This window comes from Globicephala melas, chromosome X (genome assembly GCF_963455315.2).
Source record: "Globicephala melas chromosome X, mGloMel1.2, whole genome shotgun sequence".
NCBI classification, from domain to species: Eukaryota; Metazoa; Chordata; class Mammalia; order Artiodactyla; family Delphinidae; genus Globicephala; species Globicephala melas.
The window spans coordinates 94,554,556-94,580,084 of record NC_083335.1 but is presented as its reverse complement, the minus strand read 5'-3'; the positions used below and the strand labels follow the sequence as shown (position 1 = coordinate 94,580,084).

The following is a 25,529-nucleotide window of genomic DNA, read 5'->3' as shown; positions in this document are numbered from 1 at the left end:
TGGGCTTCCCTGGTGGTGCAGTGGTTGAGAGTCCGCCTGCCGATGCAGGGGACACGGGTTCGTGCCCCGGTCCGGGAAGATCCCACATGCTGCGGAGCGGCTGGGCCCGTGAGCCGTGGCCACTGAGCCTGCGCATCTGGAGCCTGTGCTCCGCGGTGGGAGAGGCCACAACAGTGAGGCCCGTGTTCCGCAAAAAAAAAAAAAAAAAAGGTGAGGTGATGAGAAATCATCTAATGATTTCTCAAGTTCCTTTTGGCTCCAAAATTCTCTGAGAATCAAGCCCCCTTGACTTCTTTCTTGATTCACCTTATGTTAATTTTGTTCCATACAATTAATGCCTTGTTAGAAAGTAATGCAATTTTAGAGCTGCGAGAGGTTTTAGCAGTTATCTTGTCCAGTTTCCCAAACTGAGCTCCCAAGAATAGAACTCCTAAGAAATACTGATTGCTCACAAAAAGGATTGTATAGCCAAATACATTGAGAGACTATACTTTTGTCACATTGCTTATTAGCATTTTTAAGGCTCTGAAAAGTTTTATAATAAAGAAACCTGTTTAACCTTAAGACAGCATGTCTTACATTTATTTGATCAGAGCCCTATTTCTGAATAATGCACCTTTTAACATCCTGTGGACATCAATTTGGGAAACACTCATCTAGTTCTGCTCCCTCCTTTTGCAAAGAACTTGAGATAGAAAATTTTCCAGTGTTACACAACTAGTTCTCAGGTTTCAGTCGCATATTTATTCCCTGATTGTCTCTATTTCATATATGCTTTATTTCTTTCTTTCCCAGCTTTATTTGAGATATAATTGATATATAAAATTGTATAAGTTTAAGGTGTACAATGTGATGATTTGATACATAGATATATTGTGAAATGATTGCCACAATAATGTTACTTAACATATCCATCACCACAGTAAGGTTAGTTAGCAGATCCATCACCTCACATAGTTACAATTTTTTGTGTGGTGTGTTGAGAACTTTTAAGGTCTACTTGCTTAGCATCTTTCAAATATACAGTAAGTATTGATAACTATAATCATCATGCTCTATATTACATCCCCAGAACTTACTCATCTTAAAATTGGAAGTTTGTACCTTTTGACCATCTTCACCCATTCTCACCACCACTCCCTGCCCCCACTCCTGGCAACCACCAGGCTACTCTCTATTTTTATGAGTTTGGTTCTCTTCGGATTCCACATATAAGTGAGATTATACAGTATTTGTCTTTCAGTATCTGACTTATTTCACTTAGCCTAATGCGTTAAGATTCATCCATCTTGTCACAAGTGGCAGAATTTCCTGTTTTATGGCTGAATAATATTTGTGTGTGTGTGTGTGTGTGTGTGTGTGTGTGTGTTTATCCATTCATCTGTTGGTAGGCATTTAGGTGTTTCCATGTCTTGACTATTGTAAATGATGCTGCAGTGAATATAGTGGTACAGAAATCTCTTCCAGATAGTGATTTCATTTCCTTCAGCTATATACCCCAAAGAGGAATTGCTGGATCACATGGTATTTCTGTTTTTTTTATTTTCTTGAGGAACTTACATACTCCTTTCCACAGTGGCTGTACTAGGTTACATTCCCACCAACAGTGTCCAAGGATTCCCCTTTTTCCATGTTCTCACTAGCATTTATTATCTCTTGTCTTTGATAATAGACATAGTAACAGGTGTGAGGTGTGATGTATCATTGTGGTTTTGATTTGCATTTCTCTCATGATTAGTGACGTTGAGCACCTTTTCATATCCCTGTTGGCCATTTATATGTTCTCTTTCGAAAAATATCTACTTAGATTCATTGCCCATTTTAAAATTTGGTTGTTTTTCGGCTTTTGAGTTGTGTAAGTTCATTGTATATTTTGGATATTAACCCTTTATTGGATATGTGGTTTGCAAATAAACTCTCCCATTCCTTTGGTTACCTCTTCATTTTGTTGATCATTTCTTTTGCTATGCAGAAGCTTTTTACTTTGGTGTAGTCTCATTTATTTGTGCTTTTTCTTGCCTGTGTTGTTTCCCTTTGTTTTCTTCTAGGACTTTTATGAGTTCAAGTCTTACATTTAAGTCTTTAATTCATTTCAAGTTAATTTTTGTCGATGGCGTAAGGTAGGTGGTCCACCTTCATTTTTTTGCATGTGAATATCTAGTTTTCCCAGAATCGTTTATTGAAGAGACTGTCTTTTCCCCATTGAGTGTTCTTGCCTCCCTTGTCAAATATTAGTTGACCTTATATGCTTGGGTTTATTTCTGGATTCTGGATTCTTTTCTTTGGGTCTTTCTGTTTTGTTTTGTTTTTTTCCTATGCTAGTACTTCTAGGTTGTTTAATTTGTTGGTGTATAATTATTCATAGTAGTCTCATGATCCTTTGTATTTTTGTGGTATTAGTTGTAATGTCTCCTCTTTCATTTCTGACCTTATTTATTTGGGTCCTTTTTTTTTTCCTTGGTCTAGCTAAAAATTTGTAAATTTCGTTCATCTTTTCAGTGAACCAACTTTTAGTTTCGTTAATCTTTTCTATTGTTTTCCTATTCTTTATTTCATTCATTTCTGCTCTGATATTTAGTATTTCCTTCCTCTAATTTTGGGCTTAGTTTGTTCTTCTTTTACTAATTCCTTGAGGGGTAAAGTTCGGTTGTTCTTTTGAGATCCTTCTTTTCTCTTAAAAGTTTACTGCTATAAACTTCCTCTTAGAACTCATTCCTCTCAAAAGCAGTGAGATGCTTTGTTGCATCACATTGGTTTTATTGTGTTGTGTTTCTATTTTTGTTTTCGATTTTCTTGGGGTTTTTTTGGTTTCATTTATTTTTAGTACCTTTTTTTTAACATATTTATTGGAGTATAATTGCTTTAAAATGGTATGTTAGTTTCTGCTTTATAACAAAGTGAATCAGCTATACATATACATATATCCCCATATCTCTTCCCTCTTGTGTCTCCCTCCCTCCTACCCTCCCCATCCCACTGCTCTAGGTAGTGACAAAGCACCGAGCTGATCTCCTTGTGCTATGCGGCTGCTTCCCACTAGCTATCGGTTTTACATTTGATAGTGTATATGTGTACATGCCACTCTCTCATTTTGTCCCAGCTTACCCTTCCCCCTCCCCGTGTCCTCAAGTCCATTCTCTAGTAGGTGTGCATCTTTATTCCCTTTATCACTTTATTCCCATTATCCTCCCTAGGTTCTTCATGACCATTTTTTTTTTCTTTTTTAGATTCCATATATATATGTAAGCATACAGTATTTGTCTTCCTCTTTCTGACTTACTTCACTCTGTATGACACACTCTAGGTCCATCAACCTCACTACAAATAACTCAATTTTGATTCTTTATATGGCTGAGTAATATTCCATTGTATATATGTGCCACATCCTCTTTATCCATTCATCTGTCAGTGGTCACTTAGGTTGCTTCCATGTCCTGGCTATTGTAAATAGAGCTGCAATGAGCACTGCGGTACTTGACTGTTTTTGAATTATGGTTTTCTTAGGGTATATGCCCAGTAGTGGGATTGCTGGGTCATATGGTAGTTCTGTTTTTAGGTTTTTAAGGAACCTCCATACTGTTCTCCATAGTGGCTGTATCAATGTACATGCCCACCAGCAGTGCAAGAGGGTTCCCTTTTCTCCACACCCTCTCCAGCATTTACTGTTTGTAGATATTTTGATCATGGCCATTCTGACTGATGTGAGGTGGTACCTCATTGCAGTTTTGATTTGCATTTCTCTAATGATTAATGATGTTGAGCATTCTTTCATGTGTCTGTTGGCAATCTGTATATCTTCTTTGGAGAAATGTCTGTTTAGGTCTTCTGCCCATTTTGGGATTGGGTTGTTTGCATTTTTGGTATTGAACTGCATGAGCTGCTTGTAAATTTTGGAGATTAATCCTTTGTCAGTTGCTTCATTTGCAAATATTTTCTTCCATTCTGAGGGTTGTCTTTTGGTATTGTTTATGGTTTCATTTGCTGTGCAGAAGCTTTTAAGTTTCATTAGGTCCCATTTGTTTATTTTTGTTTCTATTTCCATTTCTCTAGGAGGTGGGTCCAAAAGGATCCTGCTGTGATTTATATCATAGAGGGTTCTGCCTATGTTTTCCTCTAAGGGTTTTATAGTTTCTGGCCTTACATTTAGGTCTTTAATCCATTTTGAGTTTATTTTTGTGTGTAGTGTTAGGGAGTGTTCTGATTTCATTCTTTTACATGTAGCTGTCCAGTATTCCCAGCACCACTTATTGAAGAGGCTGTCCTTTCTCCATTGTATATTCTTGCCTCCTTTATCAAAATAAGGTGACCATATGTGTGTGGGTTTATCTCTGGGCTTTCTATCCTGTTCCATTGATCTGTATTTCTGTTTTTGTGCCAGTACCATACTGTCTAGATTACTGTAGCTTTGTAGTATAGTCTGAAGTCCAGGAGCCTGATTCCTCCAGCTCCGTTTTTCTTTCTCAAGATTGCTTTGGGTATTTGGGGTCTTTTGTGTTTCCATACAAATTGTGAAATTTTTTGTTTTAGTTCTGTGAAAAATGCCATTGGTAGTTTGATAGGGATTGCATTGAATCTGTAGTTTGCTTTGCGTAGTGTAGTCATTTTCACAGTGTTAATTCTTCCAATCCAAGAACATGGTATATCTCTCCATCTGCTTGTATCATCTTTATTTTCTTTCATCAGTGTCTTATAGTTTTCTGCATACAGGTGTTTTGTCTCCTTAGGTAGGTTTATTCCTTGGTCTTTTATTCTTTTTGTTGCGGTGGTAAATGGGAGTGTTTCCTTAATTCCTCTTTCAGATTTTTCATCATTAGTGTATAGGAATGCAAGAGATTTCTGTGCATTAATTTTGTATCCTGCTACTTTACCAAATTCATTGATTAGCTCTAGTAGTTTTCTGGTAGCATCTTTAGGATTCTCTATGTACAGTATCATGTCATCTGCAAACAGTGACAGTTTTACTTCTTCTTTTCCAATTCGGATATCTTTTATTCCCTTTTCTTCTCTGATTGCTGTGGCTAAAACTTCCAAAACTGTGTTGAATAAGAGTGGTGAGAGTGGGCAACCTTGTCTTGTTCCTGATCTTAGTGGAAATGCTTTCAGGTTTTCACCATTGAGGACAATGTTGGCTGTGGGTTTGTCCTATATGGCCTTTATTATGTTGAGGTAAGTTCCCTCTATGCCTACTTTCAGGAGGGTTTTTATCATAAATGGGTGTTGAATTTTGTCAAAAGCTTTTTCTGCATCTATTGAGATGATCGTATGGTTTTTATTCCTCAGTTTGTTAATATGGTGTATCACATTGATTGATTTGCGTATATTGAAGAATCCTTGCATTCCTGGAATAAACCCCACTTGATCATGGTGTATGATCCTTTTCATGTGCTGTTGGATTCTGTTTGCTAGTATTTTGTTGAGGATTTTTGCATCTATGTTCATCAGTGATATTGGCCTGTAGTTTTCTTTCTTTGTGACATCTTTGTCTGGTTTTAGTATCAGGGTGATGGTGGCCTCATAGAAGGAGTTTGGGAGTGTTCCTTCCTCTGCTATATTTTGGAATAGTTTGAGAAGGATAGGAGTTAGCCCTTCTCTAAATGTTTGATAGAATTCACCTGTGAAGCCATCTTGTCCTGGGCTTTTGTTTTTTGGAAGGTTTTTAATCACAGTTTCAATGTCAGTGCCTGTGATTGGTCTGTTTGTGTTTTCTGTTTCTTCCTTGTTCAATCTCAGAAGGTTGCCTTTTTCTAAGAATTTGTCCATTTCTTCCAGGTTGTCCATTTTATTGGCATACAGTTGTGTGTAGTAATCTCTCATGATCCATTGTATTTCTGCAATGTCAGTTGTTACTTCTTTTTCATTTCTGATTCTCTTGATTTGAGTTTTCTCCCTTTTTCCCTTGATGAGTCTGGCTAATGGTTTATCAATTTTATCTTCTCAAAAAACCAGCTTTTAGTTTTATTGATCTTTGCTATTGTTTCCTTCATTTCTTTTTCATTTATTTCTGATCTGATCTTTATGATTTCTTCTGCTAACTTTGTGGTTTTTTTGTTCTTCTTTCTCTAATTGCTTTAGGTGTAAGGTTAGGTTGTTTATTTGAGATGTTTCTTGTTTCTTGAGGGAGGATTGGATTGCTCTAAACTTCCCTCTTAGAACTGCTTTTGCTGCATCCCATAGGTTTTGGGTTGCCGTGTTTTCATTGTCATTTGTTTCTAGGTATTTTTTTTGATTTCCTCTTTGATTCCTTCAGTAATTTTTTGGTTATTATGTAGTCTATTGTTTAGCCTCCATGTGTTTGTATTTTTTACAGATTTTTTCCTGTACTTGATATTTAGTCACATAGCATTGTTGTCAGAAAAGATACTTGATACAATTTCAGTTTTATTTAATTTATCAAGGCTTGATTTGTGACCCAAGATATGATCTATCCTGGAGAATGTTCCACGAGCACTTGAGAAGAAAGTGTATTCTGCAGTTTTTGGATGGAATGTCCTATAAGTAACAAGTCCATCTTGTTTAATGTATCATTTAAAGCTTGTGTTTCCTTATTTGTTTTCCTTTGGATGATCTGTCCATTGGTGAAAGTGGGGTCTTAAAGTCCCCTACTATGATTGTGTTACTGTCGATTTTCCCTTTTATGGCTGTTAGCATTTGCCTTATGTATTGAGGTGCTCCTATGTTGGGTGCATAAATATTTACAATTGTTATATCTTCTTCTGGGATCGATCCCTTGATCATTATGTAGTGTCCTTCTTTCTCTCTTGTAATAGTCTTTATTTTAAAGTCTAGTTTGTCTGATATGAGAATTGCTACTCCAGCTTTCTTTTGATTTCCGTTTGCATGGAATATCTTTTTCCATCCCCTTACTTTCAGTCTGTACGTGTCTCTAGGTCTGAAGTGGGTCTCTTGTAGACAGCATATATATGGGTCTTGTTTTTCTATCCATTCAGCCAATCTGTGTCTTTTGGTGGGAGCATTTAGTCCGTTTACATTTAAGGTAATTCTCGATATGTATGTTCCTATTCCCATTTTCTTAGTTGCTTTGGGTTCGTTATTGTAGGTCTTTTCCTTCTCCTGTGTATCCTGCCTAGAGAAATTCCTTTAGCATTTGTTGTAAAGCTGGTTTGGTGGTGCTGAACTCTCAGCTTTTGCTTGTCTGTAAAGGTTTTAATTTCTCCATCAAATCTGAATGAGATCCTTGCTGGGTAGAGTAATCTTGGTTGTAGTTTTTTCCCTTTGATCGCTTTACATATGTCCTGCCACTCCCTTCTGGGTTGCAGAGTTTCTGGTGAAAGATAAGCTGTTCATCTTATGGGGCTTTCCTTGTATGTCATTTGTTGTTTTTCCCTTGCTGGTTTTGATATTTTTTCTTTGTATTTAATTTTCGATAGTTTGATTAATTTGTGTCTTGTCGTGTTTCTCCTTGGGTTTATCCTGTTTGGGACTCTCTGTGCTTCCTGGACTTGATTAACTATTTCCTTTCCCGTATTAGGGAAGTTTTCAACTATAATGTCTTCACATATTTTCTCAGTCCCTCTCTTTTTCTCTTCTTCACCTGGGACTCCTATAATTCGAATGTTGGTGTGTTTAATGTTGTTCCAGAGGTCTCTGAGACTGTCCTCAATTCTTTTCATTCTTTTTCTTTATTCTGCTGTGCAGTAATTATTTTCACTATTTTATCTTCCAGGTCACTTATCCATTCTTCTGCCTCTGTTATCCTGCTATTGATTCCTTCTAGAGAAAGTTTAATTTCACTTATTGTGTTGTTCATCATTGTTTGTTTGCTCTTTAGTTCTTCTGGGTCCTTCTTAAACGTTTCTTGTATTTTCTCCATTCTATTTCCAAGATATTGGATCATATTTACTATCATTACTCTGAATTCTTTTTCAGGTAGACTGCCTATTTCCTCTTCATTTGTTAGGTCTGGTGGGTTTTTACCTTGCTTCTTCATCTGCTGTGTGTTTCTCTGTTTTCTCATTTTGTTTAACTTACTGTGTTTGGGGTCTCCTTTTTGCAGGCTGCAGGTTCGTAGTTCCCATTGTTTTTGGTGTCTGCTCCCAGTGGGTAAGGTTGGTTTAGTAGGTTGTGTAGGCTTCCTGGTGGAGGGGACTAGTGCCTGTGTTCTGGTGGATGAGGCTGGATCTTGTCTTTCTGGTGGACAGGTGTTTTGGGGTGTCTGTGACCTTATTATGATTTTAGGTATCCTCTCTGGTAATGGGTGGGGTTGTGTTCCTGTCTTGCCAGTTGTTTGGCATAGGGTGTCCAGCACTGGAGCTTGCTGGTCATGAGTGAAGGTGGGTGTTGGTGTTGAGATGGAGATCTCTGGTACATTTTCGCCGTTTGATATTACGTGGAGCTGGGAGGTCTCTGGTGGACCAATGTACTGAACTCGGCTCTGCCACCTCAGAGGCACAGGCCTGACACCCAGCCAGAGCACCGAGAGCCTGTCTTCCACACAGTTCAGAATAAAAGGGAGAAAAAAAGAAAGAAAGAAAGAAGAGAGCAACCAAACCAAAAAACACATCCAGCAATAATAACAAGTGCTAAGAACTATACTAAAAAAATTTTTTTTAAAAAAGGGACAGAAAGAACCCTAGGACAAATGGTAAGAGCAAAGCTGTACAGAGAAAATCACACACAAAAGCATACACATACACACTCACAGAAGGAGAAAAAGGAAAAAAAAAAAAATATATATATATATATATTGTTGCTCCCAAAGTCCACCGTCTCTATTTGGGATGATTCGTTGTCTATTCAGGTATTCCACAGATGCAGGGTACATCAAGTTGATTGTGGAGATTTAATCAGCTGCTCCTGAGGCTGCTGGGAGACATTTCCCTTTCTCTTCTTTATTCGCACAGCTCCTGGGGGTCAGCTGTGGATTTGGCCCCGCCTCTGCATGTTGGTCGCCTGAGGGCGTCTGTTCTTCACTCAGACAGGAAGGGGTTAAAGGAGCAGGTGATTCGGGGGCTCTGGCTCACTCAGGCCGGGGGGAGGGAGGGGTACGGAGTGCTGGGCGAGCCTGCAGCTGCAGAGGCCAGCATTGACGTCACACAAGCCTGAGACGCGCCGTGCATTCTCCTGGGGAAGTTGTCCCTGGATCCCGGGACCCTGGCAGTGGCGGGCTGCACAGGCTCCCAGGAGGGGAGGTGTGGAGAGTGAGCTGTGCTTGCACACAGGCTTCTTGGTGGCTGCAGCAGCAGCCTTAGCGTTTCATGCCCGTCTCTGGAGTCTGCGCTGATAGCCGCAGCTTGTGCCCGTCTCTGGAGCTCCTGTAAGCGGTGCTCTGAATCCCTTCTCCTCACGCACCGTGAAACATATAGGCAAGTAAAACTCTTGCTTCTTTGCAGCTCCAGACATTTTCCCAGACTCCCTCCCAGCTAGCTGTGGTGCACTAGCCTCCTTCAGGCTGTGTTCACGCAGCCAACCCCAGTCCTCTCCCTGGGCCCCGACCTCCAAAGCTGGAGCCTCAGCTCCCAGCCCCCGCCCACCCCGGCGGGTAAGCAGACAAGCCTCTCAGGCTGGTGAGTGCTGGTCGGCACCGATCCTCTGTGCGGGAACCTCTCCTCTTTGCCGGAACCTCTCCTCTTTGCCGTCCGCACCCCTGTTGCTGCGCTCTCCTCCATGGCTCCGAAGCTCCTCCCCACCCTCCCCACCACCCCGCTCTGCTCTCTGCCCGCGAAGGGGCTTCCTAGTGTGTGGAAACCTTTCCTCTTTCACAGCTCCCTCCCACTGGTGCAGGTCCCGTCCCTAACCTTTTGTCTCTGTTTTTTTCTTTTTTCTTTTGCCCTACCCAGGTACGTGGGGGGTTTCTTGCCTTTTGGGAGGTCTGAGGTCTTCTGCCAGTGTTCAGTAGGTGTTCTGTAGGAGTTGTTCCACGTGTAGATGTATTTCTTATGTATCTGTGAGGAGGAAGGTGATCTCTACTTCTTACTCTTTCGCCATCTTGAAGTTCTTCTCCATTTTTGTATGTCTTAAAATTTGTTTTATTTACCTTTTGATTTCTTCTTTGGTCCATTGGTTGGTCAGGAGTGTGTTGTTTAATTTCCATGTATTTGAAAAATTTCTGGCTTTCTAACAGTTATTGATTTCTGCCTTCATAACATAGTGTTTGTAAAAGATGCTTGATAAAATTTGTCTTCTTGAATTTGTTGAGACTTATTTTGTGGCCTACCATATGATCAATCCTAGAAAATTTTTCTCTGTACTTGAGAAGAATGTGTATTCTGTTGCTGTTGGATGGAATGTTCTATATGTGTCTGTTTTATCCATTTAGTTTATAGTGTTATTTAAATCCACTGTTTCCTGATTGATTCTCTGTCTGGATGATCTGTCCATTGCTGAGAGTGGGATATTAAAGTAAACTGGTGTTATTATATTGCTATTTCTCATTTTATTTATGTTAGTATTTGCTTTATATATTTAGGTGCTCCAGTGTTGGGTGCTAAAACATTTACAATTGTCATATCTTCTTGATTAATTGACCCCGTTTTCATTATATAATGACCTTCTTTGTCTCTCATGACTATATTTAGCTTAAAGTCTACCTTGTCTGATATTTGTATAGCTATCCCTGCTTTCTTTCAGTTACCACTTGCTTGGAATATCTATCACTTCATCCTATATGTGTCCTTTAAACTAAAGTTGAATCTCTTGTAGACAGCATGCCATTGGGATCTTGTTTTTTATCCATTCAGCCATTCTGTCTTTTGATTGGAGAATTTAATCCATTTATGTTTAAAGTAATTTTTGATAGGTATTGCCATTTTGTTCTATTGAATTCTTCAGCCATTGTATTCTTCAGCTCTAAGATTTCTTTTTTTTTTTTTTTGATAGTTTCCCTTTCTTTCTTGAACTTTTTGTTTTGTTTGTGTACTGTTTTCCTAATTTTCTTTAGATGTCTATGTGCTCTTGTAGTTCACTGAAGTTCTTTAAGAGGATTATTCTGAATTCTTTCTCAGACAGCTTATAGACCTCTGTTACATTAGGGTCAGTTATTGGAGCTTTATTAGTTTCTTTGGGTGGTGTCATGTTATGTTTACCTATTTTCTTCGTGATCCTTGATTCCTTGCATTGTTTAAACAGTTTCCTCCAGACTTTACACGTTCACTTCTGTAGGGAAAGACCTTCACCAGTCATGATTGCTTGAGGCTACTGGACAGGTCAGCTGGTAGCCTTCACAGTCAGCAGGGCTTGCTGTTGGGGTCTCTAGTTAGATGAGGCCATTGCTTGTGCTCTGAGGTTGGGGGGATGCCACTGGCTGGGCTCCACAGTTGGGTAGGCCTATTGGCTGGGCTCCATGTTCAAGCAGGACCACTGGGTGACCATCTCCCTGTTTGGGTGGGGCTACTGGTTTTGCTCAGCAGTCAGATGGGGCCACTAGCTGGCTTCTGCAATCACCTCCAGTTGGGTAAAGTCCCAGGCTGTGTTCACTGCTAGGGTGGTGCCACTGGTTGGATTCCATGATTGAGCAGGGCTGTGGGTTGGGTTTAGCAATCACCCCTTGTTGTGTGGAGTCTCAGACTGTGCTCCACGACCAAGTGGTACCGCTGGCTGGATTTTATGTTTAAGTAGGGCCCCAGGCAGGACGTATTGGTTCGACGTGGCCTTAGGCTGTGCTCTGCGATTAGGTGGGGCCGCAGACTGTGCCCTGAAGTTGAGCAGGGCTGCATTCTGGTGTTCCTGATCAGTAGACTGTGCTCTGCCGCTAGGCTGAGCTTCCTTGTTGGGTGGGATCACAGGCTATGCTTCTTGGTTGGGCAGGATTACTGGCTGGGCTTCCTGCCTGGGCAAGGCCGCAGACTGTGTTCAGCAATTGGGCAGGGCCGTAGACTGGGCTTCTCTGCTTATCAGGGTTGTAAGGCTGGGATCCATGGCTGAGTGGGATTGTAGGGTGGGCTCTCCCTCTCTAGCAGTCCCATAGGCTGGGTTCCCTTGTCACCCAGGGTCACTGTTCCAGCTCTCTGGTTTTGCAGGGCCAGTGGCTATTCTCACCAGTTGGGCAGGGCTGCTGGTTTGGCTGCCTGACCAAGTGGGGCTATACGATGGGCTTGTGGCTGCTCTAGTTCCCTGGCCAGGCTTCCTGGAAGGAGAGACTGTAGGCTATGCTGAGCACTTGGGCAAGGCTGAGTATTTGCTTGCCTTCATGGGCTGGATGGTAGAACAGGCTCCATTTCCAGTCTGGCCCATTGATTGTGGGTCCAAATCAGGTAGAACTACCAACTGAGCTCCCTAGCCAGAAGGGGCCACTGGCTCAGCTCTGCAGATGGCCAGAGTTGCTGGCTGGGATCTTTGCTCAGGCACTGATATGAGCAGGAATGCCGTTTTCCAGAGCCTGAGCAGTGTTTGCTGTAAGCTCCGCCCCCCTTCTCCATCTCTCTCTGATCCCCAGTAGTCAAGCCCAGCTGATTCCTCTGATGATCTCCATGAGGCAAGACCTGAGTGGGCCTCCTGGAAGTGTCCCATATGCTGGTTGTCCACCTCGGGCTCTCTTTTCCCATTATGGAATCCATATTCCCACTTCTCCCCACAGGGAGGAGGGTGATGTGGTCAGGGTATATCCAGTTCTCTCACCCTTCTAATATGCTCCTTCTCAGTCTCTGTTGTCCAGCAGGGTGCTTCAGCCTTACCCTCAGGTTCTAACATCTTCACAATGGAGTCTTTTCTATGCATAGTTGCTAGGTGGTCTTCTTGTGAGGGAGACTGAAGTTGGGAATGATCTATGTGACCATCTTGATGACATCACTCTCCTCTTCATGCTTGACTTCAAGTAGATTATATATTCCTTAACGTATTGATAAATTATGTCTTATAATTTTGCCTCTCTGGTGCTTAGCTCCATACTGGGAATGTGGCAGGTGAACAATAGATGTGTGGTAGTTCTGTGATTAAACCCTGTGAGAAAATAAAGCATTATAGTATAAATTGCTGCTCCTCCATGCACACCTGCATTTGCAATATGTATTTTTTTCCTCCAGAGTTTCTGTTGTCAGTAGCTCATAGTTATTGATTCATACTGTTTATTGGTAGTAACTCTGTGGGCTGCTTTGCTGCAGGGATAATTTGATTAGAGGTACTGCTGTTTGACACCATTCAGGAAAATGTTACACTATAAATGGTATTGGATTTGTCACAGAGTGACATTGAAGAGAAACCAGGGATAGGCAAACTAATAACATGCTAGCCTTGTTATTAAAATTGGGCCTTTTGGCATTTTTGTCCACCATTTTTTACTGATATCACTGCCTTCCTAAGAGATAAACCATGTGACCAATTTGATGACTTTTATTTGGCAAGGGCAGAAACTAATGCCAGATAAACAAGGTCATAGTAAGCTGATGTAGAGCCCGTGCTTCCAGAATACTGTGTTTCTGTCCTCTGAGGTTAGATATCCGTTTTATTTAGGTAAGGGGGTAAGATTGGAATGCACTGGAATGAAATGCTCATGTTGACAACATAAGTTTTAATGGAACTTGAATCTGACTGTGTGTGTGTGCTGTGTTTTTTACAGGGAATCATCATCAAAGGACCTACCAGAGACCACAGGAAAACATGGGGAGAAGTAAGTTTCTCTTTACTTTTAAATAACTTAGATTCTCTCCACATTAATCCACTATATCCAGGAAATTAGATTTGCAACTCAAAGCTTGTATTTTGTTTTTTTTTTTGTTCTTTTTTGTTTTTTTGTGGACACCTAAATCATATTTCTGGTTAGTGTTAGAAAGGTTTCGTTTGAAGCAGGGCTGTGCAGAAAAAGACCAACAGATCACATGTTGCTCACTGGAAAGGGTCTTTTGTTTCCCCTGCTCTTTTCTGGACATCTTCCAGTACAGGGAGAGAAGGCTCAAACTTGATGTTATATAAACCTGCCCTAATCCCAGCTTCTTTACAACTCTTAGCAAAGTAACCCATATGCTGCTAATGGTTTCTGAGGCTTGCTGATAATAACATAAACAAAAATATGATTGTACTGTGCAACCAGTGATAATAGTGACAAATTCATCTGTGAGGTTGACTTATAAATGGCTTTGGTTGCCCCTAAAATGTTTAAGCCTGGCATTAAGAAGCATTAGATGAATTCTTTTTATTTTTCCTTTCTCATAAGGCTGTTATATGGGCAGTGAACAATAGACAAATTTAAGGTCATTTCTTTCTTAAGTTGTTAATAACCAGCCACTGCAGTGACTTCATAAATAATTCTAATCAATGTAGACCATAAAAATCTGATGCTATAAAGGACCTCAGAGGAAGACTTGGTATTGGGGAAGTATAATGAGAAGAGTACTGGACATAGGTCAAAGACCTGAATTCAAGTTCTACCTCTACTGTCTTGATCAAATCCTACTGTTCCCCTAAACTTGTTTGTTCATCTCTGAGGTGGGATTAAAAACATTCTGCACTATTAGCCTCAGGAGATTGTGGTTGTCATAATGTGATAATATATATGAAAGCGTGTTGAGAACTCTGAAGTATAATGGAAGAGTGCAGTGATGTGCTCGTTGCTGTCCTTACTGTATATCTTCATTGGTTATGTCTTTCAGTAGTTAAAATGAAGTTATTTGATCAGATGCCTCTGTAGGCAGCAGGGCTGGGACCAGGGTTGTGCAAGTGACAGAGAGTGCTTCCTTATGTTTATACTCTAGGCATCTTTCTCGCCCCATGTCAGTATGGGCCCTGGTAGGCAGCCCCAAGGATTATAGATAGAAAATATCTTCCTGAACCTTGATGAGCCAGCTTTTGTGTGTTTTCTCCAGTGCTTTCCTGGGTACTCTGGTTCTTTCCCAACCTTCACAAAAGATACCAATCTCTGAAAGTTTAGAAATTTTTAAAAAATGACTAAATAAAAAAAACTGGTCAAAGTTCTGGGACTAATCCATACCACGTCCTAACTCCAAGTCAGCTGTCAACAGAACCTTCCAGAGTGACTCATCATGGTTTGATCCTCACTTTCTCCAAGCTTCAAGTGAATTTGAGAATGTTGTGATGATTGGATTTCATCATGGCCATATGGTGAAGAAAGCTGCACTGAGACAGGGCAACATATTACTTCTTGTTTTCATTCTTCCTTTTCACAATGGTCATCAGGTTATTAGCAGGGAGATCATTCGGTGCTTGCTTTAAAAGGCGCCCCACCAAGTATTTGTTTAAATGGTCAGGTAATTAATAGAGTTCTTGCTAAAGGACAGGGCATGGTACTGTAATCTGCAAAGATGGGCATGTTTCCAACCTGGAGATGAGATAAGGGAAGTGCTTCAAAAGAAATACTACTTTTACAAACACATGGAAGTGTGTAATAGCAGCATTTTGACTGTGTTAAGCACTTTAAAAACATCCTTAAAATCCTGAATCTCAAAGAATCTGTCCTTTACACTCTAAGCTTTACTTAGTTTGTCTGATTATACTTGTTAATTGCTGAAAAAAAGGATGCTTAGTGAAAAAAAAGGTGCTTCTGTGGGCTCTTTTTTTCCTTTTCTGGCAGTGTACAATGGAGTTTTTAGTAGATTTGGCAAAGATTCTCACAAACATAGCTCAATGTGTCATACAAAGGGACAGCAGAGGAAAATATCACAAAGACATGGCACTAGCCTCATTAATTAAGGAGCCATGAAAACAAAGAACACAGCTGGGAAACCATACAGTGTCGATGAAAAATGAAATTGAGGTGAATTTCTTTTAGTATTCTTTGATACTGGATGAAGAAATTATTTATAAATATGTTAGAGGAATCATTCTTTTATTTATGTGATATGAAAAAATTCATAAACAAATTCTTACAAATTGTGTCCTTGGTATGTGGCATTGAAATCCCATTTACTATATAGGGATTTAGTATTTAGCTAGAATTTAGTATTTAGGACTTTTATGAATATATAATTATTTTGATATTAACAAGTATCTGTAGAGCATTTCATAACTCGTACATATTTCTCCTTCATTATCTTATTTGAGTTGTAAGAGAACCCTATAATGTAAATAGGTATTATTACCTTCATTTTATATATTATAAAACTGAGGGTCATGAGAGAAAGTCTTATCTAAAGTCCACAGTTTATAAATGAAGAGTCAGAAGACAAACGTGGGTTTCCTTATGTCATATCCAGTTTTTATTTTCTTCCAACAAATTGTATTCTGAACACCCTAGTCATCAGCAGTGTATAAAGTTGATTAAAAACTTAGGAGCTATCTGCTGCTGTGAAAGGTATGGAAGAAAATATTTTCTTAGAACTACGATGATATTCATATGTTTCTCACAGCATGGGGGGAGTGGGCAGATAGGAAAAGAGAAATGGCTCAGTGTTCATCAACATTTATGGTAACAGCTAAAACACGTGTGTCAGATAGTAGAGTGCCTCAAATATCAAAATCCTCTGAGCAGGGCTTCCCTGGTGGCGCAGTGGTTGAGAGTCTGCCTGCCGATGCAGGGGACACGGGCTCGTTCCCCAGTCCAGGAAGATCCCACATGCCGTGGGGCGGCTGGGCCCGTGAGCCATGGCCACTGAGCCTGTGCTCTGCAACGGGAGAGGCCACAACAGTGAGAGGCCCGCGTACTGCAAAAAAAAAAAAAAAAAAAAATCCTCTGAGCAGCGGTGGTCCGTGGCTGCAGTAATTCAAAGGCAGCAGCAGTAATTGGCAGTCACCAAGCTAGATAACAGGATAATTCAACTCAGAAGCTTGCTGTACACAGCCCACAGTGGGAGGTGCCCAAAGTAAGGGGCCTAAGACACCACTTCTGTGGTGAAAGTCAACCTTCTTGATTGATAGGTTTTTATATTTGTGGTTCTTCATAACACAAAGAATAAAATACAGCATGGAATACCAGAACAGCATGTAGACGACAAGGGGAGATGCTGTTACAAAAAAACAATAGCATGTATAAATAAAACTATGTGTAAGATTTTACTAGAGAATTAGCATTTTCACAAAGAAGAGAATGTAAGGATTTTGCAAATATGTATATATAGGCTTACCAAATATCATGTACATAATACTAGAGAGTATATATCAATAATCGTCTTCAGATGGAAAGTAAAACTTTATCCTACCTTCTCATCCCCGCCCCTACCCCTACCCTCCCCGCCCCGAATAACTGGTACATTCACGATAAAATGACAAAAGTCTCAGTATTCCACAAAGCAATTTCTTGGGAGATGTCTTGCTAAAAAATTTAGGGGTTGTTGTTTTTGTTACAATGTTTGAGTAGAATTTGACTTTGAATCACACCTATTTTCCATCTGATTTTTTTCTGTCAGAACACACTTTCTGCATATTTTAAGTGCTGTAGCAGCAATTTATGGTATTTATTACTCTAATATGCAGTTATGATGGCTAATTTCACTGTCTTTACCTTAATAACAAAGCTTCTGGAAGAAATTCTTCATGTTTCCTCAATAATAGCAAACCACAAGATGTTCCTACTCGTCTTTTACAAAATAGGAATAATATTTAGCCATGAATCTTCAAACTGATTAATTTTGCTTTGTTGTGTAGAAAACAATATCTGGAATAGCTGAATGATAGCAGGCAGACAGGTCTTATTTGTGAAGAATAATTAACATAAAAATATAAAAGATACCTTAGCATTTTTTCTGTTTCTCCTCTTTCAGTATTTAATCTTTGGAGATAGCTTTTACCTAGCCTAGTAGGTAACCCTAGGTCTATAAATTCTTAATCTGCAAAGTCAGTTTCCATCTTCATTTTCCATGCTTAATGGTAACATGCCCTTGATGTCCTAGTATACATGAATATATTGTTGTGCTGTAGAGAAACAGAGACAGTGCTACCAGTTACACTCTTTTTATTATTATTAAAACATAGCAGCATCATTCCTTTGGGTCACTGGATGTACTTGGCTCCTTTAGTTCAAAGAACCCAAACATGTCCCCTCCACTTATTAAGACTTAATGGAAGGAAAGATGGTTTATAGCTACCACAGTAAATTTCTAAGCTCTTTGAGTCACTGGTGAACTACTGTTCAGTTGAGGCCAATCCTAAACTTTCATTCTGAGCATACAGCTCCATGTTTTCAAACAGGGAATGAGTGAGTGTTCAAACTGACAAGCCTTGTAAAGTGACTGTCTCGTAATGTAGTGCCGAATTTTATTTGACAGCTCCCAGTTTACAGTTCAAGTGAAGGCACACATTTAAAGACAGTTATTTCATTTTCTGGCCTATATTAAATCTGAGAGTCTTTCTATTATGGTAGCATATTCATGCCTCTGCAGTTCAGATGATGTCACCAATTTATCGTAAACCCTTGTCTAGCTTCATAATTTTATAACAGTAAAACAAATCTGCTTGGGGTTGACAACAGCCATTATTTTTTCCTGGCAAGTTTTTTCCATCAGAAAAAAAATGAGCTTACTATTTAAGGGTCAGGCTGCTTTTTTTTTTTTTTAAACTCATTATAGTGCTTGATGCTTTTTGTCTTTGATGGAATCCTCTTTGCCTTTTACCTATTCAAGAAGAAAATAACTTTGGTACGTAAGTTTAGAATGGTTTCTCAACCTTAGCACTATTGACATTTTTTTTAAAAAATTGAGGCAAAACACATAATGTAGGCAAAACAATTCACATAACATAGAATTGACCATTTTAAAGTGTGCAGTTTCGTGGCATTTGTACAGTCACAGTGTTGTACAACTATCTTGTACCAAAACATTTCCATCACCTCCAAGGGAGACCCTCTACCCATTAAACAGTCTCTGTTTCTCCCTTCCCAGGCCCTGGCAACCTGTGATCTGATTTCTAGCTCTATGGATTTACCTATCCTGGATATTTCATTTAAATGGAATAATACAATATGTGCCCTTTTGTTGTGTCTGGCTTTTTTCACGTAGCATAATGGTTTTTAGGTTTATCCATGTTGTATTAGTACCTTATTCCTTTTTATGGCTGAATAATATCCCATTGTGTGAATATACTACAATGTGATTAGTCATTCATCAGTTGGTGGACGTTTGTGTTGTTTCCACCCTTTGGCTATTCTAAATAGTGCTACCGTGAACCTCGATGTACAAGTTTTTGTTTGAGTATCTGTTCTCAGTTCTTTGGGGCATACATGTAGGAGTGACTATTGACATTTGGGGCCAGGTCAGTCTTTGTTGTGGGGCATCTCCCCACTACATGCCAGTGGCACCTACCCCCCAAGTTGTGAGAATCAAAAATGTATCCAGACACTGCCAAATGTTCCCTGGGGTGCGATATCTCCCAAGATTGAAAACCACTGATTTAGAATAAAGGGAAGGAAATCTTTAGAGATAAGCCATAATTAACATATTATGATTTTCATAGAAGTAATTCCGGTCTAAAGGAGAGCACTAGAGTTGGCCCTCTGTGTCTGCAGGTATCCACAGGTTCCACATACATGGATTCAACCAACCATGGATCAAAAATATTGGAAAAAAGTAAAAATTCCAGAAAGTTCAAAAAAGTGAAACTTGAATTTGCTGCATGCCTGCAACTATTTACATAGAATTTACATTATGTTTCCAACTATTTATGTATCACATTGTATTAGTTATTATAAGTAATGTAGAGATGATTTATAGTATATGAGAGGATGTGCATAGGTTATATGCAAATACTATGCCATTTCACATAAGGGACTTGAGCATCTGCAGAATTTGGTATCCATAGGGGGTTCTGGAATGAATCCCCCATGGCTACCGAGGGACAAATGCGTATGGTTGTCAACAGAAATAATCAATAAACTGATCTATGATAGGAATAGAAAGAAGTTTTATTTGAGCCAAACTAAGAACTGTAGCCCAGTAGACAGCAGCTCAGGTAACTCTGAGGAACTAGTCTGAAGAAGCATGGTTTTCAGCACAGTTTTATATCTTGTCAGAACAAAGAACATCAAAGAAGTCAGGGATCCATTCCTTCAAGATTTCAAAACAACAGCCACAACAAATCAGCATATACACAGGGACTCAGTATGGCCTTGGCACCTGGGAAGGGAGTCTTATCACTGAAAGCATACCAGCATTGGCGACCCAGGAAGGGAGGCATTTCACCTTTATTTTTAACATGGACAGTGCACCCTTTTCTTTAAGGATTAAGGCAGCTGTACAATGCATGTTTGATAGGCCACAAACAGGCTGTTTTAGTTAGCATAAACTTCGAGTTAAATCATATATAAGCCAGAATGACTTTCCCATACCGCAGTATGTGAAATTTTCTTCCATTATGGTTCTAGAAACCAAGGTACAGTCCTGGTCCTATAATCAAGCAGCTGTGTCCTTGGATAAGTCACTTAACCTCTGGATTTCAGTGTAAAATGAAGGGATTGAGATGGATCAGTGGTTTCCAGTGTTGCTCAGTGAAGCGCCAGGTTTTCTAAAGGGGTCCCTGAGTAGCCACTATGAGAGAAGGGGAGGAAAAGAGAGCTCCTGGTATGTAGTACCTCCCCTTCAGACAGAGCAAGCGAAAGTTTGAATTCTATCATTTCTAGAGCAAATTCACATATAAATAACATTGATTTCACCAGCGAAAAGTCATTTCTGAAATCCATGTGCTAATTAACAAAGGCACTAATTTGTCAATGAGACGCCATTTCTGAAATCCACCATGCTCTGCTGTTTGTGCACAGAAGAGAAAGATAGCTGAATACTATCTTTGAATGCTGTCTGAACAACCACCTCTGAAATGTGGCTTTTTGATTAAATGTAGTATGTGTTCTATTAGGACAACTATTCACTCCTAACATCTATTCACTCCTTACATCTAGATTACAGCTAACTATCACATAGATAATACCATACTGTCTATGTTGACAGATTGTGAAGCATTGATTATAACATAGAGCTATGTATTTAAAACTATATTTCACATTTGCTGAGTCTCTCTACATGCCTTTCCCCCCATTTAAATGGTGATTGTTATAGTTGTTTCTATTTTCTACCATATGGGACAGAACTGTAATCAGTGTAAATCAGATCCATAAGCTAAAAACAAAGTTTTATGGTCGTGACAACTATAAACTCTAAGACTAATGATATTCTTGTTGATAACAGTTGAGGCACTAGTGATAAGAGAAATACCTATCTTTGGAATTCCCGTGTTTTCATGATTCCACCTGATCGTGTGCTTAATTTTGTGCAAATTAGACCATTTTCTAATTCCATGTTTGTTTCCTGTGGGTAAGGCACAGCCCCTAGTCTATAAATATCATGTGTTAGAGTACCATACCATACATTTAAACCAGTTATTGCAGTTGCTATTAACTTGATTGCTGTCATCCTTATTTCATTAAGAATTCTTTTTGATAAGGCGTTATGAATTGTAAAACTCCTTCAAAGAAAATTTGGCCTTTTACCTTCCTTTATGGGAGAATCTATTAGATCTTTTCTCTGTATCTCATTATTCCTTACAAAGCGTAAAATTGTTAGACAAGAGACATCTGAATATTTGATGTAAAATTTAGCTTTTAAGAAAACCATATTGAGTTAGCAAGACCCAGTCGGCAGGGGGGAACCATATTTGTTTTGTTTTAAAAAAATATTGGCTTTATAGACGTACATTACCTGTTTTGTCTTCTCTCTCATAGAAATCCATTTCTGGCATTTTCTCCACAGTTATTCCAGGAAACCTGCCTGTTATCATCTGGCGTTTCATTGCATACCTCCGGTAGCACAAAGATATCTTTTTTTAAAGTTTTAGTTCGTGATCATAACCACTACATTGTCCTTAAGAAGCAGGTTCAGGATATTAAAGATATTAATTACTTCTTCTCTCAAACCCTGAGACTCCCCACTCTAACTAGCTCAGTCCTGTAACTTCACATTATTTTTCAAATATCTCAGTCCTTGAGTGGGTTTCAGCTTCCTAATTCCTGTGAATACATATACTACATGCCATTCTAACTAAGCTGTAAGTTTGTGACAACCTGTTTGGGCACATGAGCACCACTGTACAACAAATTCTGAATTATAAACCTACCTGCTATGAAAAAATTAACCTTTAATTTCCACAAATAGGTTACAGTGGTGAAATACAATTGGGAAATAATCTGATTTTTCCACCTCCCTAACTAATAGGAAGATAATCCAAATAGGATCTTTTTATTTTGCATAATATTGGTTTTTAGGAGGTGAAATGTCACTTTAGAATTCTAGTGAGACTTTGTTTTTCTAGGGAAAGTTATATCCATCAGTCTGATAAGAAATGCCTATTTAATACCCATTTCAGCAGGAAAAAAACCTTGAAGGCGTCGTATGCACGCACAACTGAGTAAATGATGGTATCAAAATGGCTTAGAAGCAAGAAAACAAAGAATTATGAGTATGACACTTCATAAGATTTTCTTTTATAGTATATAAATCTGAGCACAGGATTTAGTGCGCTTCTTGTTGATTTTTGCTTCTTGTTTGTTTGTTTTTTTTGGTTGGTTTGTGGGATGGTGGTTGCTTGGCTGAAAAATAGTGTGTTCATATCCCCAAAGAATTTGGATGTGATACGCTACTCCCACTTAACAAAAATCTTTCCAAGTATAGAACTTCACAGTTACAACTCAAAGGACCTAAGAAATCATATACATATAACACCTTAGGTTCACAAATTAGGAGACAGGCCCAGATAAATTAAGCAACAAATGCAGAATCATGCAGCCAGGTTAGTGCCAGAGCTGGACAGGAATCCGCATACCTGACTACAAATTCGGGACCTTTTCACCCTACCATACTCTTCTCTTTGCCTGCAGTTTCATTTGTTTCAATAAAGGGTTAGTGAAAGTGGTGAACGGATATTGGCTTTCTCAGACTTCAGCAAGATAGCCTCAAAAGGCAGTTTTCATATGACTAACAGAAGGCTCAAATAAGTGGATAGCTTAGCATCTTATGCAGTCTTTTATGAGAAATTCACAACTAAACAAGATATCAGAGATTTATTCAGAAAAGAAACAGCTTCCTGGTTAGCATGTGGACTCATTATAGTTTCAGTCTGTGGCACACCAACATTTACACAGCACTGTCTAGGAATGAAGTTTCCACTTGAATAAATACATTTTGCAGACTGCTCATGCTCACCTTTTTTAATTGTTAAAAAAACTTTTTAAAAACTATTTTTATGGAAATAGTTCTAAAATAGATCATATACCTTACTGCCTTCTTAAACAATATCGTGAACATCATGTGGTCCTTTCTTGGTGAGTCAGGTTCACCATCATAAACATAATCATTGATGCCTACAGCTTTGGGAGCTGTTAGTGTGAGCAGGGTTAGGACCTACTCAGTAACCCTCAAAGGGCCTTCTGTCTGTCTTTCCTCTTGTCTTCAGATTCATCAGCTTTCACTTCTTGTTGCTGTCAGTGTGTTGATCTAGTTCAGCCCACCCCTAGTCCCTTCTACTTCTCAGCTTTAATGTGCAATGAGGCTTTCAAGTCTTATAGCCAGGCTTGTGGATGAGGGTTGAGTAAATTGATCCTTGATTAGTCTAAGGGAGCTGAGGCTCCCCTGTAGGTAAAACATAAGATAAGTTATAATGCATGACCTTGGTCATCTTTTGTTTCTAAGTTTATGAGACTGGATTTATTTGAGTGACTTCTACATAAATAATGTCTTACTGTCCTTAATATCCACAGTGATTATGTCAAATATTGAATAGCTACCTGAACTATCAAATAACCCAAGTATCAATGGAAAATAATTTATTTAGTATATTTTGTTATAGCTACTCATTCATGATTCACTGAACATATATATCTGTCATGTGTATGATTCTCATTTCTTAATCTGTCCTTCTTAAGAGCTTTTGTGATCTATTATTAAAATTCTCATGATGATAGACTATCAGCATACATTTAATCAAAGTTGAAGTTAATAAAAGTAAACATATAAGGTATGGTAAAGGATACTTGCTTATGAGTTTCTTACAAAATCAAGTCCTTCTAAATAAGGACCAGAGATAGTCCTTAATTTACATTCTGAAGAACTTCTGAAATTTTTAAATCTCATGATATCCTCAAAATATTTATGACTCATCAAAGTAGGCACTACTCAACATTAGCTAATTGAAAGGCCCTATGAGACTCTCATAAGGCTTTAATAATGTCTAAAGGTATGGTGCAGCAGGAGAAAGATGGCTCCTAAGGCCATTTTTAGTCACACAGGGCATGCTTTTTCTTCTAATTGTGAACAGTCGAGATACATGCAAGATAACCTTGGACTCAGGGAAGCCAAGGCACATGTTTACTGAGAATCTTTGATACCCAATGGTCATACGGATGAAATTAGGCTGCATACCATCAGTGCAAACCATCAATCTATACATTTTCAATAAACAGTGTAGACAAGCTAGTACAGAGTGCCCCCAAGGGCTTTAAACAGCACTTTATAAAGCTAGTACATTTCATCCCAATCTTGACCAAGGGGACGAAACTTCTAGGCATCCCTGGAGTTAAACATACAGACTGACTGAAAGCTAACCCTATCCTTTATCATTTATTCTTTATTTTCTAAGTGTATTTTTTTATCATCTTGGTAAATCTCTTGTTTTTCCTTTAATGGAGTAACTGCCACCATGACAGCTGTCATGGTGACAGCAAATCACACTCTTGTTTATTGAGCTCCATTTTTTGCCAAGCTCTGAGCAAAGCACTTTATGTCCATTACCTCATTTATAACTATGACGTCGGTGCTGTTATTCCAATTTTATGGATGAGGAAGGGAAGTGTAGGGTTTTTGCTTTCCTCACATAGCTGTTTGCTTTAACAACTTTTTCTTACTGTCTAAATGCATAACTGATGTGTACCATTTAACAAGCTTGGAATACCAATGAGATCACATTTGTTACTCAGATTAAATAGCCACAGCCCCTGGAAATATGAGAATGTCTGTCTTCCTTCCCTGACCAACCCTATTCCCATGGGAAATTGAAGAACTCTAGGGTTGCACCTTAGGTCTAGAGGAGTACGCCCTGGGAGGAGCAATCAAGATGGCGGAGTAGTAGGACATGAAGCTCACCCTCTCCCACAAACAGAGGAGTATGCCCTGCCTCCTGCACTGAAGAAAGATAATGGAATGCTAGGTGCATTTGTAGGAAGTTCCCATTCTCTCTTGATCTTCATGTTCTTGCTATTGTTGCCGGCGTATAGTCTTACATTAAAACCAGGGCACTCAAACCAGGCTTTCTGGTACCCAGGACAATTCCAAGGACAGTAGAGGAGTCACTTTGTGAACTGTGGCATAGGTTGCCTTTGCTTGGCTGGTAGTAATTACCAGCAGTGCCAGGAAAAGAGTAGGGCACCTTTCTACCCAGCATTTCACTCACCTGTGCTTGCTCCATAACACAGGAGGCCCGATTGCCCGGTGTTCCGGCTACCTAGTGACCCTGTTGTTTCATTTTCATCTCCCTGGCCTCTTTCCCAGGCAAGCTCACAGAACCAGAGTGGCTAATTGAGGGAGACCTTAGGATAACCTACAATTGAAGGGTTTGACTGGATGGGGGGGAACTGTACTGTATTCTTTTCCTGCTAGCTCTTATCAAGGCCACAGTAACCCATGTGACAGGTTTCAGTAACTGTAAACTTTCAA

At 39.4% G+C, this 25,529-nt stretch overlaps 1 protein-coding gene across 1 annotated transcript in view; it reads left to right on the top strand.

The window, feature by feature from the left end:
- PRRG1 (proline rich and Gla domain 1) overlaps positions 1-25,529 on the top strand; it is a 132,481-nt gene that overhangs the window by 55,694 nt on the left and 51,258 nt on the right. Inside the window, exon 2 of the mRNA XM_030851518.3 lies at positions 13,511-13,561. Coding sequence (XP_030707378.1) covers positions 13,552-13,561 — 10 coding nt within the window. The 5' untranslated portion in view covers positions 13,511-13,551. The remainder of the gene's footprint in view (positions 1-13,510; positions 13,562-25,529) is intronic.